Source organism: Myotis nattereri, assembly GCF_964212035.1.
Source record: "Myotis nattereri genome assembly, chromosome: 18".
Taxonomy (NCBI): Eukaryota; Metazoa; Chordata; class Mammalia; order Chiroptera; family Vespertilionidae; genus Myotis; species Myotis nattereri.
In genome coordinates, this window is record NC_138093.1 from 14,253,954 (window position 1) to 14,274,918 (window position 20,965).

At 41.5% G+C, this 20,965-nt stretch overlaps 1 protein-coding gene across 2 annotated transcripts in view; it reads right to left on the minus strand.

Annotated features, from left to right (window-relative positions):
- Positions 1-20,965, minus strand: part of GATAD2B (GATA zinc finger domain containing 2B) — a 75,506-nt gene that overhangs the window by 2,261 nt on the left and 52,280 nt on the right. For both annotated transcript variants that reach the window (XM_081112479.1, XM_081112480.1), the window contains exons 2-10: positions 12,108-12,443; positions 5,782-5,911; positions 5,127-5,258; positions 4,503-4,634; positions 3,967-4,137; positions 2,969-3,284; positions 1,706-1,908; positions 512-622; positions 239-356 (exon numbers count right to left, since the gene is read on the minus strand). In XM_081112479.1, the coding sequence (XP_080968605.1) occupies positions 239-356; positions 512-622; positions 1,706-1,908; positions 2,969-3,284; positions 3,967-4,137; positions 4,503-4,634; positions 5,127-5,258; positions 5,782-5,911; positions 12,108-12,442 (1,648 nt within the window). In that variant the 5' untranslated portion in view covers position 12,443. The remainder of the gene's footprint in view (positions 1-238; positions 357-511; positions 623-1,705; positions 1,909-2,968; positions 3,285-3,966; positions 4,138-4,502; positions 4,635-5,126; positions 5,259-5,781; positions 5,912-12,107; positions 12,444-20,965) is intronic.

Genomic DNA, 20,965 nt, shown 5'->3' on the forward strand with positions numbered 1-20,965 from the left:
ACAATAGTATGGTGAAGGCCTAGGGTGAAGGGGGTCAATGGAGAAAAAAAGGGAGCATATGTAATGCTTTCAGTAATGAAGATTTAAAAAATCTGTCATGTAAAAAAAGAGGGAAGGGAGTAGGACCTAAAGAAAGAGCAGAAAACAAAAGAAGGACAATTTACCTGAAGGGGCTGCTATAGAATTGTGTACTAACTAGTTAATCCCTGAGAAAAGTTCTCAGATCAACCCTTCTTACCTGGCATACCAAGGAGGCCCCCTGGCACAGACAGCTGGGGTGCCTGTGCAAAGTTGGAAAGCATGGAACGGGCAGATGTGGGTATGCCACGCTGGAGGCTGCTTTGGGGCTGTGGAGCCTGCAACGATGAGGAGACAGTTCATCACAACTTTGCCATATGGAAAGTTTAAGTGGGGGAGTAAGAACATGAAAGTGCAAGATTATAGTATGACTTCCTGCAGAAGGAAAAACCAGTTGGGATAAATAGCTGACAAACCCGAGATAATTCCTCACCTGCCGAAGTGTATGATGTCTCATTATGGTCTCTTGTTTACTGACACTGGACACAGCTGGAGCCGTAGTGGGGGAGAGGGCTGCCTGCTGCTGTAATCGCTGTTCAATTTCCTGTTGGGAGTCATCAGGTCAAATTGGGCAGGACAGCACCCAATTTCCTAACCAGAAAACCTAGAGGTCTTATCTCTATTGCTGCCAGCTAGTTGAAGGGATATAAAAAAGGCCATAGAGTTTGGTGGGGTACAGTGCACTAAGATATCAGGGTATAAGTAGCCTACATGCTTCACTGATTAAGGGGCCCCTCTCTCCTGGAAAGCTGGCTTTCAGAAGCTGGCTGGGTAGTGGTGATGAGCTGACCTATATAATTAAAACTGATGAGTTATTGAGGTTTTATTTTTGACTCCTGTCTACCATTTTCCAGAAGATTCATGATGTTACCCAAAGGGTCTGATGGGTGGAAAATGTGATAGAGGAAAAGAATCTGAGTTTCCCAACACATCCTCCCCTCTTCAAGATAGATTCATTATATTAACCCCTAGAGTGCCGGGAGCGCTATCCCGCTCCTCCTGCAGTGTCACTATTAAATGCTAGTAGTTCACTCTTTATTGACAGATGGCACCTAAGGAAAATCAGCAAAAATGCCTTGGCAATTTTAGCATAGTTCCTAGGATATTGGTTGGCACTCAAAGGGTTAATACTATAGATGGTATTCACACACTCTAGCCCCACTAGTCTTCACTGGACTACTTTATATCTACCCTTTCCATTGTCATTTCTTTGTCAAATATGGACTGCAGATAATTACTTCTCTCAAAGAGATTTCCAATACAAATACAAATCCCTCCGATTAAAATCCATTTGTTTGAGGAGGAAACAAAGTTGAGAATAAATTTCTTTAGTGCTATTAGGGAAAGGCAAGAGTCTCAAGCTTTCTGTCCCTTTCCCTTAAACTCAGTCATTATATATCACTCACTGTGCTCTTATCCAATCAGAAATGATCAAATGGAAATGGGAAAGAGAATGGTTAAGTAGGAAAAAAGGGAACCACGGCCTCCAGGTTCTAGGAACTTCAATCCAGAAACCAAATCACCAGGACTGTGAGGATCACATAGATAGCTCCTCTAAATTAGAAGTAATTATCTTTAGGGACAACCCAACCTAGACAAGTCACTGGTGAGAAGTCAGAATTCTTACCTGTTCCTGTTGTAGGGCTTTAACAAAAGCGTTTTTCAGCCGGTTGGTGTGTTCAGCTTTTAGAGCCTTCTTCTGGTTGGAGGTCATACATTGCTCACATAGAATCTTACCATTCTTCTCTTGCTTCCAGTGAGGGGTGAAATCTGTGCGGCACTGGGCACAAACAAAGGGTTCAACCCGCAGAAGTGAGGCACAGCTTTTGCCTAGATGCCAACAAGAAGAATAATCAGTGGTTTCACATTTCCTCTCTATCTCATTTCTCTTCATCAAAGGAATCTTTTTCCAGGAGTTTACTTTCCTGAATTAAGAAAGAGACTCTACAAAAATAATACTCTATAAAAATACTTTATTTCCTTTGATTGTAACAGCATAACTTTAGTGAATTCAGATAGTACCATTCCCATTTACAAAGGAGCAAACAAAATTTAAGAAACATAGTTCCTAAATAACAAAGCTGGCATAAGAACCTGAGTCTTCTGATTTCTTATTATATTACCATTCCAAAAAGTGCCAATTTAGATTCAAAGGACTCCAGCTAACTCAGCCAATACTTTTGCTTCTTAGCACTGCTTTACCTCAGATTACATTTACCTTTGTCACATGTGTTTATAAGTTTTAGTTATCAGTGTTTAAATGATTCACTTTATGATCTATTCCTAGCCAATATGGAGCCCTTTAGACACTTTACTGTCAGGTATTCCCTTAAACTTGTGTGTTTGGAAATTCAGGCTTAATAACTTAATGACAGGGACTGAATATAAGAACGTAGCACAATGCCCCATAAACACTGACATTAAAAGGTAAGTGTTCTAGCCTGGCCAACCTGGCTCTGTGGTTGAGCGTGGACCATGAACCAGGAGGTCACAGTTTGATTCTGGGTCATGGCACATGCCTGGTTTCGGGCTCAATTCCCAGTGGGGGGATGTGCAGAAAAGCGGCTGATCAATGATTCTCTCTCATTATTGATGTTTCTATCTCTTTTTCCCTCTCCCTTCCTCTCTGAAATCAATTAAAAAAAAAAAAAAAGTACAACTCAACACCAAAACTTAAATAAGTGTTCTAGTCATCAAATTATGTATGAATTATGCTAGGCACCATTTAAAACAATACACTGCAAAAATACACGAGACAAAAAATACACAATATATATAGTAGAAGAGGTTATTTAATATTACACAATATCCTGTGATACTCTGCTTATGTCAACCAGGCTTGGCAACCTCTTGCTTAGATAAAGACTGACTAGAGAAAAAAAAGTCTTACCTTGGCTGTCGATAACACTTTGTACGACTTCTTCCAAGCCTACCATGTAGATGAACTCGCTGTTAGCTGCACTAGGCAGAAAGTGAAGCAAGGGAGCAGGAGGTTTAGGGGGTGGAATCTCCAGGAGTGTCTTTTCCAGCTGTTTACGAAGAGCCAATTTGGCTGCAGCCTGTGAGTTGGCAGCATCAGTCATGGCGCTGGGGCTAGGAAGTGGTGAGGACACTCTGTTCACGGTCCCTGGCTGGATATGGGAGGCAAGATTCATATAGATGGCAGAGGATGTTGTGCGCTGACAGGGAACAGAAGAACTTGACTGCTGAAATAGATTTAGTACAGGGTCAGTGATGGTATGTGGGAGAAAGGACCAATTCTTGTTTTTGTGGCAGAGAACATTATTTGATCTTAGTTTAGACTACCTAGCTTCCCCCAAACTAAGAAAAAGGCAGGAGGTGTCCAATTTCTTCATTGAAAAAAAAACTACAGCACACAGGAAAGAAGAATGATAGTGACTGAGCTAAAACTGCTAAGGGAAAAATAAAAATATTCCCTAGAGACTTCTATCTATCTTCTAGTCCTCAAACTACGGCCCGCGGGCCACATGCAAATACAAATATTGTATTTGTTTCCGTTTTGTTTTTTTACTTCAAAATAAGATATGTGCAGTGTGCATAGGAATTTGTTCATAGTTTTTTTTTAGACTACAGTCCGGCCCTCCAACGGTCTGAGGGACAGTGAACTGGCCCCGTTTAAAAAGTTTGAGGACCACTGTTCTAGACAATGTTAGCTCATTATGCTTTACTGGTATAATTTCTTTTTTCCACCCCTACTTTCATGTAATTCCCTCAGTGCTTCCACTTTTGGGGATAGTTGTCCAAGTTCCATCAAAATTTTCCTTGTTGTCTTAATTTCTATCTGTCCAAAAACGTAAAACCTACAGTTCTTTCAACAGGGAAAGCAAATAAAAGATTTCTGTGTCACCACATAGGGCTCTCTCTTACCGGCTGGTAATTGATGGCGGGGTTTATATTGGGTGTTGTGGTGCGTACGAGGCCAGGCTTAGGCGGGCCGCGCTGACCCTGTAGCTGGGCTGGGTTTGGTGCAATAACACGCTGAGACATCAACATGTGTGGGAGGGTGGTATTGGTTGCTGAACGAATGACACTATGACCCTGAAAGGGAAGAAAAGGAAAAGAACTAGTCATAGGTGATAAAATGCCCCACAAAACGTGAAAGGGAAAACATTATTTATAATACGTAGCTGAGTAGAAATATAGAATAAGTATACCATCACTGTAAACCCTTATTAGTCGCTAGAAATTCCCTGGCCTTTTTTTTTTGTATAAGCTATCTAATCTATATGGAAAAGGGCTAAACTGAAAACCTTCTCTAGAGAAGAAAAACTAGAGTGGAAAGATGGGGGTTATTCATCCTACTGCAGACTCAATCAGGCCACAGAGGACCAACAGGATTGCCTGTAGTAATAACACCTATTTCATGGCCCTCTGACACTAAGATCCCACTATGGGCCACATACCTGTAATGTTCTTAAATTCTGAGGTTCAACCCCCTGGGCCCCAGGCCGGGAGGGAAGCTTGGATAGGCCCTGCTGTCCAACATGGGCAGGAGATGGCTGAACAATAGACGCTGCATTCTGTACAATTGGAGTCTGGGAAAGAGAATAGAAAGTGAGACAACTGGAAAAGGCTGAAGAGGTATGAACTTGGTACACTTCTAAACTTTTTTTTTTTTTTAATTTTTACTGATTTCAGAGAGGAAGGGAGAGGGAGAGAGATATAGAAACATCAATGATGAGAATCATCGATCAGCTGCCTCCTGCACAACCCTACTGAGGATTGAGCCCACAACCCAGGCATGTGCCTTGACTGGGAACTGAACCGTCACCTACTGGTTCATAGATAAATGCTCAACAAATTGAGCCACACAGGCAATACACTTCTAAACTTTAAAAATTCTTGTCAGTGGGAAGCTCCCACTGACCAGGAGGGAAAATGAAGGGGGAGAGGGGGGGGATAGAGAATCAAAGTTTTTTTTATTAAGGCCTAACAAAAAAATCTACCTGGGGCAGCCCATTCTCAATCCAGTCCCGTCCGGCCCCCCCTCCCCCTTTCCCCAGTCCCTTATTTCTAGGGCACATTACCTTCTGAACCACGTTCTCTTTCTGTAGCTGACTCTGTCTCAGTTTCTTTAACAGCACTAGTCGAGCTTCTTCCAATCGCAACTCATCCCTCAGCTGCTTGATGAGCTGCTGCCTTTCCTCAATGCCCTTCCCCTAAGAAAACATGGAGACTGTCAACTATGGTAGCCCAGAGTCCCTTCCTGCAAGATGATCCCTTCTTTCAGGTCTGAAACCTTCATCTTCCACAAGTAGCAGAAGTGGTGATGAGATTGTTATCTTTGTGTTCTTGGGGTCTGGCGAGCACAGAGGCAGTGGCAGGAGCCTCCCCGTGGTAGGGAGCAAGGGATCCCGGGCTGTGAAAGGGATGTCTGACTGCCCGCTTACCCGATCCCGTGCCGCCCTCCGCCCCCCCCCCCCCCCCACCCACCCCCCACTGCCGGCAGACATCTCCTGAGGGGTCCTGGACTGCGAGAGGGCGCAGGCCAGGCTGAGGGACCCCACCTCCCACCCCCAGTGCACCGGGCCGCTAGTCATTTATAAAGTGTCATCAATGGGTTTTTTGACCTAACAGGTAACTATAAAAATAACAGAACTGGGATACTTACAGAATTAGAGAGAATAGGAGTAAGAAAAACATTTCTTTTTTTCTGTCTTTTTTTTTAAATTTCTTTTTTACCTTAAACATCTCTAGGTTGGCTGCTTTGAGTCTTTCTTCCATTCGGGAGCTGGAACGGGGACTGGAAGCCTCATTATCAGATAAAACAATGATGTCTGGGGAGGGAGTTAGCCTTCCTCGGTCTGGCTCACTAACACGAAAAGAAAAAAATTAAGGTATGTCCAACAATGAAAGTTCACAGAAAAGTTTTTAAAACTTCAAGGGACCTTAGGTCTGTCCCAATTCACCCAGGGGATGACAGAGAACTCAAATTATAGGATAAAGAAGACACTCAAATGAAAGTGATGATGAAACCTCAGCAAAAGGACTTTTCCTGTCTAAATTCCTCACAGAGGATGCAGAGACAAAGTCATGGGCTTTAGAAATGGAAATAAGAGTGTTCTCATCACACTTAGTAAAGTAAAATTCTAAATGCTCTCCCTATACCTCTCTCCCCTTTGGGTTGTTTCATTAGTAGGAGCAAGAAGAAAATGGCTGGTTTGACAGGCGAAGAAGGGTTTAAGGCAGTAAAGCCTAGTTGCCCACCCCAGGTACAGCTAATATGTTGCTAAGGAGATAGCTCATTATACCAGTAACATGGTCCTGGCCATCTGAGGATTTACAAGAAAGGAGGTTTTATCACAACTCCAGGATAGTCTTACCTTGTCAAGAGTTAAGGCAAAAGAAGGTACTGTTCTCTTTGGCTTGAGGGAATGGACAATGCCAAATATAATGTCTATGGCCTTCTGGAGGACTGACACTCCAGATGTAAATATATATGGAACTTGCATCTACTTGCCAGAGTTCTGCGTAGTATCTTTCTTCAGAAAGAAACTGTCTAGAAATGAATTTGAAATCTGTCTTCCACAATGGTTCTCTTGGAGCTTATTTATTAAACAACTTTAGTTTTGGTCTTTGTGGGGCTAGCCTTGAAAGAATTCTACTTGTGTCTGGCCAGCATGGCTCAGTGGTTGAGCATCAACCTAAGAACTAAAAGGTCACAGTTCGATTCCTGGTCAGGGCACATGCCCAGGTTTTGGGCTCCATCCCCAGTGGGGGGCATACCGGAGGCAGCTGATCAATGATTCTCTCTCTTCATTGATATTTCTATCTCTCCCTCCCTCTCCCTTCCTCTTTAAAATCAATAATAATAATAATAATAATAATAATAAAAATATATATATATAGCCCTAACCGGTTTGGTTCAGTGGATAGAGCGTCGGCCTGCGGACTGAAGGGTCCTAGGTTCGATTCCAGTCAAGGGCATGTACCTTGGTTGCGGGCACATCCCCAATGGGGAATGTGCAGGAGGCAGCTGATCGATGTTCCTCTCATCGATGTTTCAAACACTCTATCCCTCTCCCTTTCCCTTCCTCTCTATAAAAAAAATCAGTAAAATATATTTAAATATATATATTTAATTATATAATTAAAAATACTATTATATATATATGTAATTAAAAAGAATCCTACTTATTTCTCTAAGATGATGAAAAATAGAATTCATCATTTACCACTTAAGACCTTGAGTTCTTCACAGTATTTTGGAATACAGAAATCTAAGCAATATGTTCTTAGGTCTTATTTAAACATGTAACCCAAACTCTTAATACACACAGACCTTTAGTCCTGAGAGCTTCTCTACCATTTCTGAGGGCTTGACAACATGTGTCTTTTAAACTACGCACCCTGGATGGTTGGGACAGGCATTCAATTTCTCTACAGGGTAAACTAAGTTATAAAAATCAACCAAAATTTAGCTGAGGAAATAGAATAAGAAGACAGAGTAACAAGAATGACTATCTAGGGCCCTGGTTGGTGTGGCTCAGTTGGTTGGAGCATTGAAGGTGGCGGGTTTGGTTCCTGGTCAGGGTATACACCCTGGTTGTGGATCCGGTTGGGGTGCATATAGGAGGCAATCAATCTATGTTTCTGTTTCTCTCTGTCTCAAATCAATAAAAAATACATTAAACAAAAAAGGAATTACTATTTTGGGAACTATGCAAGTCTCCTGTGTAATCACTAGTCACAGACATAGCAAGCTGAGACTGTGGAGTTATAGAAAATGAAGCCACTGGAGGGGAAAAAAGAACCTTTCATTCTCTAACCCCAAATTCCTGGAGTAATGGTCAGGCCTAAATAAAGTTTGAATTTTTTTTTTTTTTTTAGTTAATCCTCACCTGAGGATATTTTTCCATTGATTTTTAGAGAGAGTGGAAGGGAGGGGGGAAGAGAGAGAGAAACAGCAATATGAAAGAGACACATCAATTGCCTCCTGCATGAGTCCTGACCAGGGCCCAGGTAGGGGAGGAGCCTGCAACCGAGATATGTTACCTTGACGGGAATCGAAACCTGGGACCTTTTAGTCCCCAGGCTGATGCTCTATCCACTGAGTCAAACCGGCTAGGGTTGAATTCATTTTTTTGGCAACTTTATCATTTTTATATTCTTTCATCTCCCCACCATCTCTAACACTGACATGGCTGAATAATTTTGAGCTCTGGTAGATTTCTACTTCTTCTACTTGATTCCCCAATGTTTATTATATCAACAGTCTGAAGCTCTTTCCATTCTGGTCCCTGCTGGATACACACACCACATATTTCTAAGTTAAATTCTTTCTTGTTCAAATGAGTGCCACCTACCTATTGCTAGGGATTCCCCAGTAACAACACAAGCAGAGACATTCCTGGATGGGGATTTTGCAATTGAGTGGCATCTATCAAGAAGTTATGCCTGAGAACAACCCTAAATGGTATTTTATTCCCAGAAATAATCAGACCCATAATAGCTAGACCCACAATAGGTAAGACAAAGTTCAAGTCAAATTTCATTCCTCAAATTTTTAATTAACTTTTGAGACCTGGGATTCTGGCCTCATGTATTAAACTTTCTAGGGACAGAAATGGCTACTTTCCCCAACATATATATGATTTACAATATTTTATGTTCCTAAGTGTGAAACACTACTGGCTACAGAAATATTATTAAAAGCTAGACTTACAGCTGACATCATCTATGACTCAGACTGACAGATACCCAGAAGCTATAAAATACCTAATCATTAATTCCACAGTAAAAACAACTAAACAGAAAGAAAACTGCCATGTCTGTCTAGCATTACAAAATATTAGTAGTACTGGTTTCATATATATATATACCTTACTTCATAGTAGATGTAACTTGCCAAATGATAAAAAAAAAATACTTAGGCAATTATGATATAGCTATGATGCCAAGAGCACGTCCTTCTTTCGGCTTTTAATCTTATTATTTTTTTAAAATACGTTTTTATTGATTTCAGAGAGGAAGGGAGAGGGAGAGAGATAGCATCAATGGTGAGGGAGAATCAATTGCTTGCCTCCTGCACTGCCCACACTGGGGGTCGAGCCCGCAACCCGGGCATGTTCCCTGACTGGGAATCAAACCATGACTTTCTGATTCATAGGTTGAAGCTCAACAACTGAGCCATGCCAACTGGGCTAATCTTACTTGTTCTTATAGAAACCTTGGGGCTAAGTAGAAATAGCTGTCAGTATATCTGGTGAAGAGACATGGGACAATAGGGCCCACTTTTCCATGTAGAATGGGGTTCTAGAGGGTTCACTCAAGCCTTTTTCCTTGGAGACCATTAAAAAATATTCCCATTTTCTAGAGGATCAAGTTCCAAAAGATCATCCCTCTAAAATAAAATTAAAAGCAATGGTAGGGTTGTTAGGATAAACTGAGTTTTTAACATAGAATTTATCTGTGATATTATATAATCCCAATACCATTGATGAGATTTTTACCAAAATGTGTAACAATGTTTCTAAGAAAAATGCATTTTCAATTCCAATTTAAGATGTGAAAAATCCGCCTAACGTTTTTCCTCTTCTTCCTCCCCAATGAAATATAATTAGTCACTAGCTCCAGAAGGGTAAGAGTGATTATGGGGCAAGTGGATTGCTCAGGTACATGATCTCATTCACTCACTTTATTTTTTTCCCAAAGGATCTGAGGATTAACCTACTTTCATAATATTCTGCTGACACTACCTATAGCTTCCAAGGATTTTTTTCCCTTCCAGGACCACTAGAAAATTTATCTGAAATTTCTTAAGGTTTTTTGTTGTTGCTTTTTAAAAAGTTTCTCTTGGTTTTTCAGAGAGAGAGCAGAAAAACATCGATTGGGTGCCTCCTGCACTTACCCTGACTGGGGATTGAACCCACAACCTGGGTATGTGCCCTGATCAGGAATCGAACTAGTGACCTTTTGGTGCATGGGATGACGCTTAACCAAGTGAGCACACCAGCCAGAGTGCTAAGGGTTTTTAATGCTATACCAAGAATAATGCTCCCTCCTTGGGTGTTTCTTAAAAAGATAGACCTGGGATAATACTAGTTAGTAAACATTAAAACGTAGAGAAAGAAATCCAGGTGAGGTTATAACCATTCCTCCTTTCTTCTTTCTCCATCAGTCCAGCTTAAAGATCCTGCTTCGGATCAGTGCTAGGACAAAGTTAGGTCAACTGGAAGGCAACTGAACACTGAAGAGTAATTCTCATGCCTACCAGCTGTTTCTGAACCCTAACAAACTGAATGTTCTTAAAACTAGGGTTTGTCTATACTGTGATTCACTGTCAAGGTAGCCTCTACCCTCAGCCAGTACTAGATACCTCTTCTCAGTGTTTGCTCCACAGTTTTAAGTGCTCAACCTTGACAGAAACCAGAAAAAAAGCCTGTAAAAATGTGTGCTTGTGTTGTTATGTGTGCGTGAAAGAAAGAGAACACAAGCATGAGTGTACATGTACAAGCGAATGTGTATGCATATGTTGGGAAAAGTGGCACAAATAAAACAAGAACGTAGAGAATTACCACATGGAGATAATTTGTCACAAAAAAAGTTGGACCCATGTTTTTTGATGTAATAAAAGGTGGGACTCCAGAATAAACAGATCCTAAAACACCTGGGATGAAGACTGCTTTTTCCTCCTAAATTAGACATCAGATTAGAAGAAAAGTGTGTATTAATTCACTTTTAATTGGGGTATCAACACTGTAGTGCCTCCTTTATCCAGAAATGACTTTATCTTTTTTTAAAATAAATTTTAGCCGTAACCGGTTTGGCTCAGTGGATAGCGCATCGGCCTGCGGACTGAAAGGTCCCAGGTTCGATTCCGGTTAAGGGCATGTACCTTGGTTGCGGGCACATCCCCAGTGGGGGGTGTGCAGGAGGCAGCTGATTGGTGTTTCTCTTTCATCGATGTTTCTAACTCTCTATCCTTCTCCCTTCCTCTCTGTAAAAAATCAATAAAATATATTTTAAAAATAAATAAATAAATTTTAAAAAATTCATTTTAGAGAAAGGGAGAAAGAGAAAGAGAGGTTGATTTGCTGTTTCAATTATTTTTATGCATTCATTGGTTGTCTCTTGCATGTGCACTGACCAGGGATAGAACCTTGGCACGCTCTAACCAACTGAGCTACCCGGTTAGGGGACTACTTTATCTTAAGGGTTAAAACTATGATTCTCTGTATGCTAAGCAAATTTTTGAGGTACCTAGTTTCATTTAGAAATGAGAGGAATTCAGGGTTAAGCCATATGGCAGACCCTGTCTTCATTCAGGCCTGGCCAGTATGGCTCATTTGGTTGAGTGCCATCCCAAGCACCAAGAGGTCATCTCTTCATTCCCAGTCAGGGCAGATGCCCAGGTTGCTGATCAATCAAGGTTTCTCTCTCTTTCCCTCTCCCTTCCACTCTAAAAAATAAAAAAATCAATAAAGCCCTAACTGGTTTGGCTCAGTGGATAGAGCGTTGGCCTGCGGACTGAAGGGTCCCAGGTTCGATTCCAGTCAAGGGCATGTACCTTGGTTGCGGGCACATCCCCAGTGTAGGGAGCGTGCAGGAGGCAGCTGATCGATGTTTCTCTCTCATCAATGTTTCTAACTCTCTATCCCTCTTCCCTCCTCTCTGTAAAAAATCAATAAAATATATTTTTTTAAAAATCAATAAAAACACATGGGGGGCGGGAGACTTTTTAAAAAATAATTTTTAAAATGTTTTTATTTTATTTACTTATTGGTTTTTAGAGAGGGAGGAAGAGAGTGGGAGAGAGAAAAATGGATCCTGCAAGTGCCCCAAGTAGAGATTTAACCAGCAACCTAGGTATGTCCCTGATTGGGAATTGAACCTGAGACCCTTTGGTCCATGAGAAGATGCTCCAACGGAGCCACACCGGCCAGGGCAAAAAAAAAAAAGATATGTTAGGATGTAAAACACCCTCCTCTTGCTGGAATTCATTCCATTTTCATAGGCTTATTTTATGAGAAAACCCTATCCCTAAAGACAGCTGAACCAAGCCATACCTCCGTCTAGCACTCATATCCACAGGCTCATCATTGATGTTTTCTTTGCCGGGCCTTCCAGCAATCCTATTGTCTCCATGAGGCCTGAGATTCCCATTGAGTTTCTCTTCATAGCCCTTGACACCACTGCCATCCTGTTTGGTGGGTAACTCATGAGACACCTCAAGATTTGCCAAATCCTTCCGTTTGAGCAATGCCAACATTTTCAGACGTTCCATGGCCTCATGCCCCTCCATTTTGAGTCGCTTGGCCAGGACATCATCTCGCTCATCTGCTGGGTCCAAGCTCCGTTTCAATAAATTCAGGCGAAGAGCATCTTCTGTCATTCTATCCATCCTGTGGCAAGAAAAATACAAGTGAGATCAGAATAAAGTCCCTTAAATAGTCCATAAGGAAAGAGGGTGGGGTGGTAAAGGTATTAAGAAGAATCATAAACATATACATGGAGGCTTAAAGTTAACTCAGCTAACCTACCCTGTATCTTCCTAGAAACTAAAGAAACTACAAATACTCTCCAGTCAATTAGGTCCTTACTGTAGAGATACCTGAAACCAAACACTACACTCATCTGGAGAGTCTATGAAGAGCCTACATCTCTCAAGAAAGAAACATTCCTTTGTGACTGGCTTTTTGTGAACGCATGCTCCTAGTCAGATGCTTTAACACTCATGCCAAATTTGCCTCTTGGAAAACTCTTATGAATGGGAAGTTCTTTAGGTCACACACATGCATTATCTTAAATTGGTCTATCTTATAAAGGGAGAAATATGAGAAAGATGAATTAGACAAAGAGCATCTAACATGAAGCCTCAGTTGTCTGAATATAGCAAGGATTAGAGGTGCCCATTTTTATTTGCCCTTAATGCTATAGACACAGATTCAAAATCTTAAAATACTTGGCTTTGCTTAATGACTCAGGTGCTAAAGCTGCTAAGAGGTAGTATTTTCTCTACTAATGCAGCAAAATTATTAAAGACAAGCTAATTGTAATTTTCTCTTCCACGTTGATTTTTTACACCTTGGAAATCTAAATAAAGAATTTCTCCAAAAGCTTTAAATCTAGGGTTGTTTTCTTGGTAGGAAATAATTGAGGCACAGGAAAGAAACATTTTGAATCATAGAAACATAGATTTGAAATGCTACTTATTTCTAGAAGATAAAAAAAATTCAGTTACTTTACCTCCGTAAGTCTCAATTTCATATATAAACTGGGCACTTAAAAGGTGCTAAGCAAAATTTAATTTCTATACCCTTGGGCTATGACTTCCATACCTAAGATGAGATTAGGCACAAAACTTCACAGACTAAAGTAGTAGGTTGAAAAAAACTAATGTTAATTGGTGCTCTTGCAAAAAAAAAAAAAAAAAGTATGTGCTTGAGGAATCTCCCTTCCTGTAGTGCACAGTAAAATAATAGCTATTCAATTCTTTTCTGGTTACAACAAAGAAAAAGAGTAACCACCACCAACAAAAAATTCCAATGAAAGAAAACAGATCTTTTGGAGACCAGAGAAAAGTCAGAACCCAGAGCTCTGAATTTTTTAGTGTTTCTTAATTTTCTTTTTAAAAGAATAGCTTTATTGAGATATAATTTGCATATCATACAATTCACCAATTTAAAGTGTATAATTCAATGGGTTTTAGTATATTCACAGAGTTGTGCAACCATCACTCAATCAATATTTAAAACATTTTATCCATCTCCCCCCTAAAAAACCCATAGTCATTAAGCAGTCATTCTCCTTCTCTACGCTCCCATCTCTGTTCCCCACTAATTTACTTTCTGTCCCTCAATTTGCCTATTCTAAACTTTTTATATAAATAAAATCATATGTGGCCCTGGCCAATTTGGCTCAGCGGTTAGAGCGTCAGCCCATGGATTGACGGGTCACGGGGTTCAATTGCCCGTCATGGGCATGTACCTTGGTTGCAGTTTCAATGCCCGGCAATAGCTGGGGCAAGTACAGGAGGCAACCAAACGATGTGTCTCTCTCAGATCAATGTTTCTCTCTCTCCCCCGGTTCCTTCCTTTCACTCTTTCTAGAAATCAATGGGAAAAAAGAGGATTCAATAAATGAATGAATGAATGAAATCACATGTGGTATTTTGTGACTGCTTCTTTAACATAGCATTGTGTTTTTAAAGGTGCATTCATGTTGTAGCATATATCATGACATCTTTTTAAAGCTGAATGTTATTCCACAGTATGACTAGATCATATCCTGTTTATTCATTTATCAATTGATGGACATTTGTGTCCCCCCCCCCTTTTGCTATTATAATTTTGCTATGAACTTTTTTGTACAAGTTTTTGTGTGCACATACATTTTCAATTCTCCTGGGTATATACCTAGAAGCAGAATTGCTGGGTCCTCTGTTAACCCTGTTTAACATTTTGAAAGACCATTTTCCAAAGTAGCTGCACCATTTTGTATTACCACCAGCAGTGCGTAAGGGTTCCAATTTCTCCATATTCTCTAAGTCCTCTGTTAACAGTTTTAGAGGTGAGGTATTATTAGCTACAGGTTCCCAAACATTGTTATTTTGACGTGTTACTTCTAAAGTGGTTTACCTCTGAAATATAGTCTCTGATAGAGTGACTGGAAAGTTGAACGCTATATGGAACATCAAAAAGTAAGCCCTAACTCCACAGTAACAATGTCTTGGATAACTTGATCAACACCTCATGTTGCGAATGTAAATGAAAATACCAGAAGTTGTAGAGGGTGGGAATAGTCTGTCACTCAACTAATTATACAAAAGTACTAGTGTTTCAGAAAACTACACAGCAAGATATACAAATTTAATACACAGAGTGTTCTAAGTTTTGAGATAAATTATATTAATGAGCAGTAAACGTATATGATAAAACTTAATAACCTAGAGCTGAATGGAGTTGGGATGCCACCATTATTCTGGCTTCTTCAATGGACAGTTATACAAATAGGTTAAAGCAGTTCAAGTAAGTCCCAAGGACACAAACAGATACATTGAAGTTGGTAGAAACCAGAATCAGGTATTTGAATGTCTAAGGTAATCTTTCCCAACAAATGGCTTGAAAACCCTGACCAATTTTCCTTGCCCACTCTCTTTCAAAAAAGTAGAGGTTAACATTGGTTTATAAGTTTCAGGTATCTATATATAAAAAAGGCTAATATGCTAATTGTCACCCAACCGGTCGCTATGATGCACACTGACCACCAGGGGGCAGATGCTCAATGCAGGAGCTGCCTTGATGCGCACTAGCCATTTACAAAGAAACGTCACCGTGGTCCTGGTGTTGACAAAGCAACACTCGGCTTCCCCCAAGTGGGACACACCCCAGAGCAACAACCCATCAAACTGCAGCCAACACTGCCAAGACCACACGGCACAAAATACAGCTCACAGCCCAGCCCAGCCCAGAAACGGTAGCTGTGGATGCCAGGTAATGACGTCACATAGCAACGCCCAGCTTCCTCTCCCTAGTGACTAGTCTCCTTGGAGTTTCTTCAGCCCAGGAACACAACTTGCTTTATAGCCAGGTGCAAACATTTTACACTTTACCCAAACGTTTGTGAAGCGTTTTCCCATGCCTCATGTCATTTGATCCTAACAGAAGTCCTGGAGTAGGTAGATAGGAGACTCGATAGAATCCTATTTTATTTTCATTAGCCAGAAAACAGAGATTTAGAAAGTTTAGAAACTTGACCTGACTGAAAAGAAGAAATGATGGACCTTGAAAATGACTTCAGGTTTTCTCACTGTGCAGAATATAGTCAAACACTGCTGTAGTTAAATATTTTACCCTTTGTTCTCCCTGCATGATCTACAATAATAATCTGCTTTGTATTGATATTTACTGCTGTGTTGCTGACAATTACCTGAAAGAGAAGTTGGGGTGCTTCACTGGGCTGGAAAAAGTTTAGCTACATCAGAAAGCACGTCTAATTAAGCAAGTTTACTCTACATATATAAAAGGCTAAGTTGACTTGCATATGCACGATACATATAAAACTCTCACTGGCGCCAATCGCACGCGTGTGTTTAGATCTGTCATTATCGATTGTGAATTTGGTTGACACTTCTATTATAGAGAAAGGGAGAATAGCAATATTAAAATATTTCTTCTAATTAAGTGGACGAATCCATGCACCAGGCCACTAGTCCTATACTAGCATGCTATATAATAAAGAGGTAATATGCAAATTAATCCTCACACCCTCACAAGATGGCTGCCTACAACCAAGGCCAGCTGGGGGGTTAGTGAGGGACGACCAAATGACTGAACAAGCAAGCTGCATGGGGTGACCAGGCCCTGGCTGGGGGAGGGGGTGGCATGAGGGGCGACCAGGCCAGCGGGGGGGGGGGGGCAGTTGGGGGTGACCAGGCCGACGGGGGGAGGGGCAGTAAGAGAGTAAGAGGCAACCATGCCGGCAAATGGGGGGGCAGTTAGGGGTGACCAGGCTGGCAGGAAGGGGGTAGTTAGGGACGGGCAGGCCGGCAGGGGATGGCAGTTAGGGGCAATCAGGCCGTACGCAGAGGCAGTGAGGGGCGATCAGGCCGGCAGGGGGTGGGGAACAGTTAGGAGCGAACAGGCAGGCAGGCAGGTGAACGATTAGGAGCCAGCGGTCAGGATTGTGAGAGGGACATCCGATTGCCAGTTTAGGCCCTATCCCTGGGATTGGGCTTAAACCGGCAGTCGGACATCCCCTAAGGGGTCCCAGATTGGAGAGGGTACAGGCTGGGCAGAGGGGACGCCCCCCCCCCCCGTGCACAAATTTCGTGCACCGGGCCTCTAGTACCATAATAAAAGGCTAATATGCAAACAGACCGAAAGGTGGAAGAACCAGTTGCTATGACGTGCACTGACCACCAGGGGCAGCACTGCTCAACCAGAAGCAGAGCTCACAGCTGCAAGTGCAGCAGTGGTGGTGGGAGCCTCTCACGACCGCGCAGCAGCACTAAGGATGTCTGACTGCTGGCTTAGCCCTGCTCCCCACGTGGAGTATACCTAAGCCATCAGTCAGACATCTCCCAAGGGCTCCCAGACTGCAAGAGGGCACAGGCCGGGCTGAGGGACCATGCCCCCCAAGTGCACGAATTTCATGCACTGGGTGTCTAGTATAATATAATTTGACATGTTACAGATATCAGTGTGCTCACCACCAAATATCTAGTTTTCACTTGTCCCCATGCAATTTCAACCTCATCCCAACCCCTTCTCTTCTGGTAACCAAAAACCTGTTGTCTGTATCCATGAGTTTGTTTCTGTTTTATTTTTAATTATTTCACATGAGTGAGATCATATAGTACTTGTCTTTCTCCGTCTGTTTCACTTAGCATAATACCCTCAAGGTCTATCCATGTTGTTCCTAATTCCTACCCACTTTTTTTTTTTTTAATGTTCTTATTTATTTCAGAGGAAGGGAGAGGGAAAGAGAGAGAGAGAAAAACATCAATGATGAGAGAGAATCACTGATCGGCTGCCTTCTGCATGCCCCACACTGGGGATTGAGCTCGCAACCCAGGCATGTGCCCTGACTGGGAATTGAACTGTGACCTCCTGGTTCACAGGTCAACACTTAGCCACTGAGCCATGCTGGCCGAGCCACTGGTTTGTTTTTCTTAAATGTTTTTATTGATTTTTTTTTTTAAGAGAGAGAGAGAAACATCGGGACAATGCTCAACCAACCAAGCCACACCAGCCAGGGCTCCTTGCCCACTCTTGACTTCACTGACCTGTAAATCCCAACTTCATATACTCACAGCCATGCCTGCCTCAAATCCAAAGAAACATAAGTCTTGGAAATATTATGCTAAATAAAGAACATAAAAGGACAAATGTTTTATGGTTCCACTTATTTGAGGTACCTAGAATAGGCAAATTCAGAGAGAGAGAAAATAGAACAGTGGCTAGAGTTGGAGAGGAGGGGAGTGAGGAGTTATTACTTGTGGAAAAAGTCTCTAAGATGATGAAAAAGTTCTTAAAATAGATAGTGGCTAAAGGAGATAAAAGACTTGTACTTGGAAAACTACAGGACGTTGAAAAAAGAGAGGAAGATAGAAACAAGTGTTCATGGATTGGTAAAATTAACGTAATTAAAATGTCCATACTACTCAAAGCAACCACAGATTCAATGCAATGTCTATTAAAATACCAACAGCAAGCATGGAACAGAGTGCGGAACCTCAGAGGGGAGGCGGGGTGTGTGGGTGTGTGGGAGGAAATCAACCAAAGACCTTGTATGCATTTATGGTATGCATAACCCATGGATACAGACAATAGGGAGCTGAAGACAACCATGGACACAACAAAATGAAAAGGGAGCCCACTGTATGGGAAAACATATTTGGCAATGATATATTTGATAAAGGGTTAATATCCAAAATATATAAGGAACTAATACAACTTAACAAAAGGAAGACAAACAATCCAATTAAAAAATGGGCAAAGGACTTAAATAGACACTTCTCCAAAGTGGACATACAGATGGCCAAGAGACATATGAGAAAAATGCTCAAAGTCACTAATCATCAGAGAGATGCAAATTAAAACAACAATGAAATATCACCTCACACCTGTCAGAATGGTTAACATCGATCCTCCTATATAATAAAGAACTAATATGCTAATTAGACCGAACAGCAGAACAACTGTTCGGACGAAGCCGGGGCTGCAAGGGCCAACCTCCTTGCACAAATTTTGTGCATCGGACCTCTAGTATATAATAAAAGGCTAATATGCAAATTGTCCCCACAGGCAGGAGTTTGACCAACCAGGAGTTAGACCTGCACTGACCACCAGGGGGTGGCGTGGAATATGGTGGGCATCAGTGACATGGCGCTGCCAGCCCCGATGGGCCCCGGCGAGAGCAGGACTGCGGTAAGATGGTGGAGCAGGTGAGCGGGCGAAGGGAGGCCCCAGCTGGTGGCGGTGGTGGTGGCAGGTAGCTGGGGGAAGGGAGGCCCTGGCAGCAGCCGCTAGGAACCCTACCCGTGCACAAATTTCATGCACTGGGCCTTTAGTAAATGAGTAAATCACAAGTGTTGGTAAGGATGTGGAGAAAAGGAAACCTTAGCCAGTACACTGCTGGTGGGAATGCAGACTGGTGCAGCCATTATGGAAAACAGTATGGAGTTTTCTCAAAAAATTAAATATGGGACCGCCATTTGACCCAGTGATCTCACTTCTAGGAATATATCCAAAACACCAATCAGAAAGAATGTATGCACTCCTATGTTCATAGCAGCACAGTTTACAATAGTTAAGATCTGGAAATAGCCCAAGTGCCCATCAGTAGACGAGTGGGTTAAAAAAGCTGTGGTACATTTATACTATGGAATACTATGAAGCAGTAAAAAAGGAAGGATCTCTTACCCTTTAAGACAGCATGGAGGGGACCTGGAGAGTAATATGCTGAGCAAAATAAGCCAGTCAGAAAAAGACAAGTATCACATGATCACATTCATATGTGAAATCTGATTAACAAATAGATCCAGAAACATGGAAGCATGGACTGGACCGTGGACACAGACAATAGGGTGGTAAAGGCCTGGGGTAGGGGGTCCAGGTGGGCTAGAAGGGGTCGATGAGGGAAAAGAGACATATGTCATACTTTCAACAATAAAGATTAAAAAACAAAATAGACAGTGGTTATGGTTGCACAACACTGTGAATGTACTTAAAGCTGTTGAATTTGTACACTTAAAAATGGTAATTTTGTTACATATATTTTGTCACATATATTTTGTCACAAAAATTTTTTAAAAAATACAATGTGTAATGAGACTGAATAAAATAGCCCAAGCTTCTTTTTGGGGTGATGGCTATGTTCTAAAATTGGATTGTGGTGATAGCTGCACAATTCTGTAAACTAACTAAGAAAAAAAAAATCACTGAATCATACACTTAAATTATACTCCAAAAAAAAAAGCTGTAAAAATATAATATTCAATGTAAACTTGTCATATAAAAATTCTCTCCAAAAAGCAAAACAAAAATTCTATAAAAATGAATGTTGTATATTGCCTTTTAAAGCTTAACCAACCTTTTTTGTTTATTCTGGGCTGCTAATAATAACAGCTAATATTTCTTATGTAGCTGATTAAAAGCCAAACATGCTACTAGGCACTTTATCATGTGTTCTTATTTAATAAATGAGTTTATCCCTACTTTATGGGTGGGAAAAGTGTCAAATAAGTATCCTAAGACTCCAAAGCTGTAGTGAATCTAGAATTCCAACAATGATCGAGCCCACTTCAAAAACCTATTATACAGTACATCTCTCTGCACACAGATGTATTAAGCACAGGAGGAATTTATGGCCGGCTGATATCTACGCCTCCTCCATTTAACTTCTACAGTGTACATTGTGTAGTTAGAGTCTATACTGTAAACTGTTAGACCTGATATTCAAACACCATGATTATTCCATAAAAAAAGCACCCTAGCCCAGCCAGTGTGGCTCAGTGGTTGAGCGTTGACCCATGAACCAGGAGGTCATGGTTCAATTCCTGATCAGGGCAGGTGCCTGGGTTGCAGGCTCAATTCCCCAGGAGGGGGCGTGCAGGAGGCAGCTGATGGACAATTCTCTCTCATCATTGATATTTCTAACTCCCTTCCTCTTTTTGAAATCAATAAAAACAGTTTCTCGCCTTAGCTGGTTTGGCTCAGTGGACAGAGCATTGGCCTGTGGACTGAAGGGTCCTGGGTTTGATTCCAGTCAAGGGCACATGCCAGGATTGTGTGCTCAATCCCCAGTAGGGGGCATGCGGGAGGCAGCCAATCAATGATGCTCTCTCATCACTGATGTTTCTCTCTCTCTCTCTCTCTCTCTCTCTCTCTGAAATCAATAAAATATATTTAAAAAACAAAAA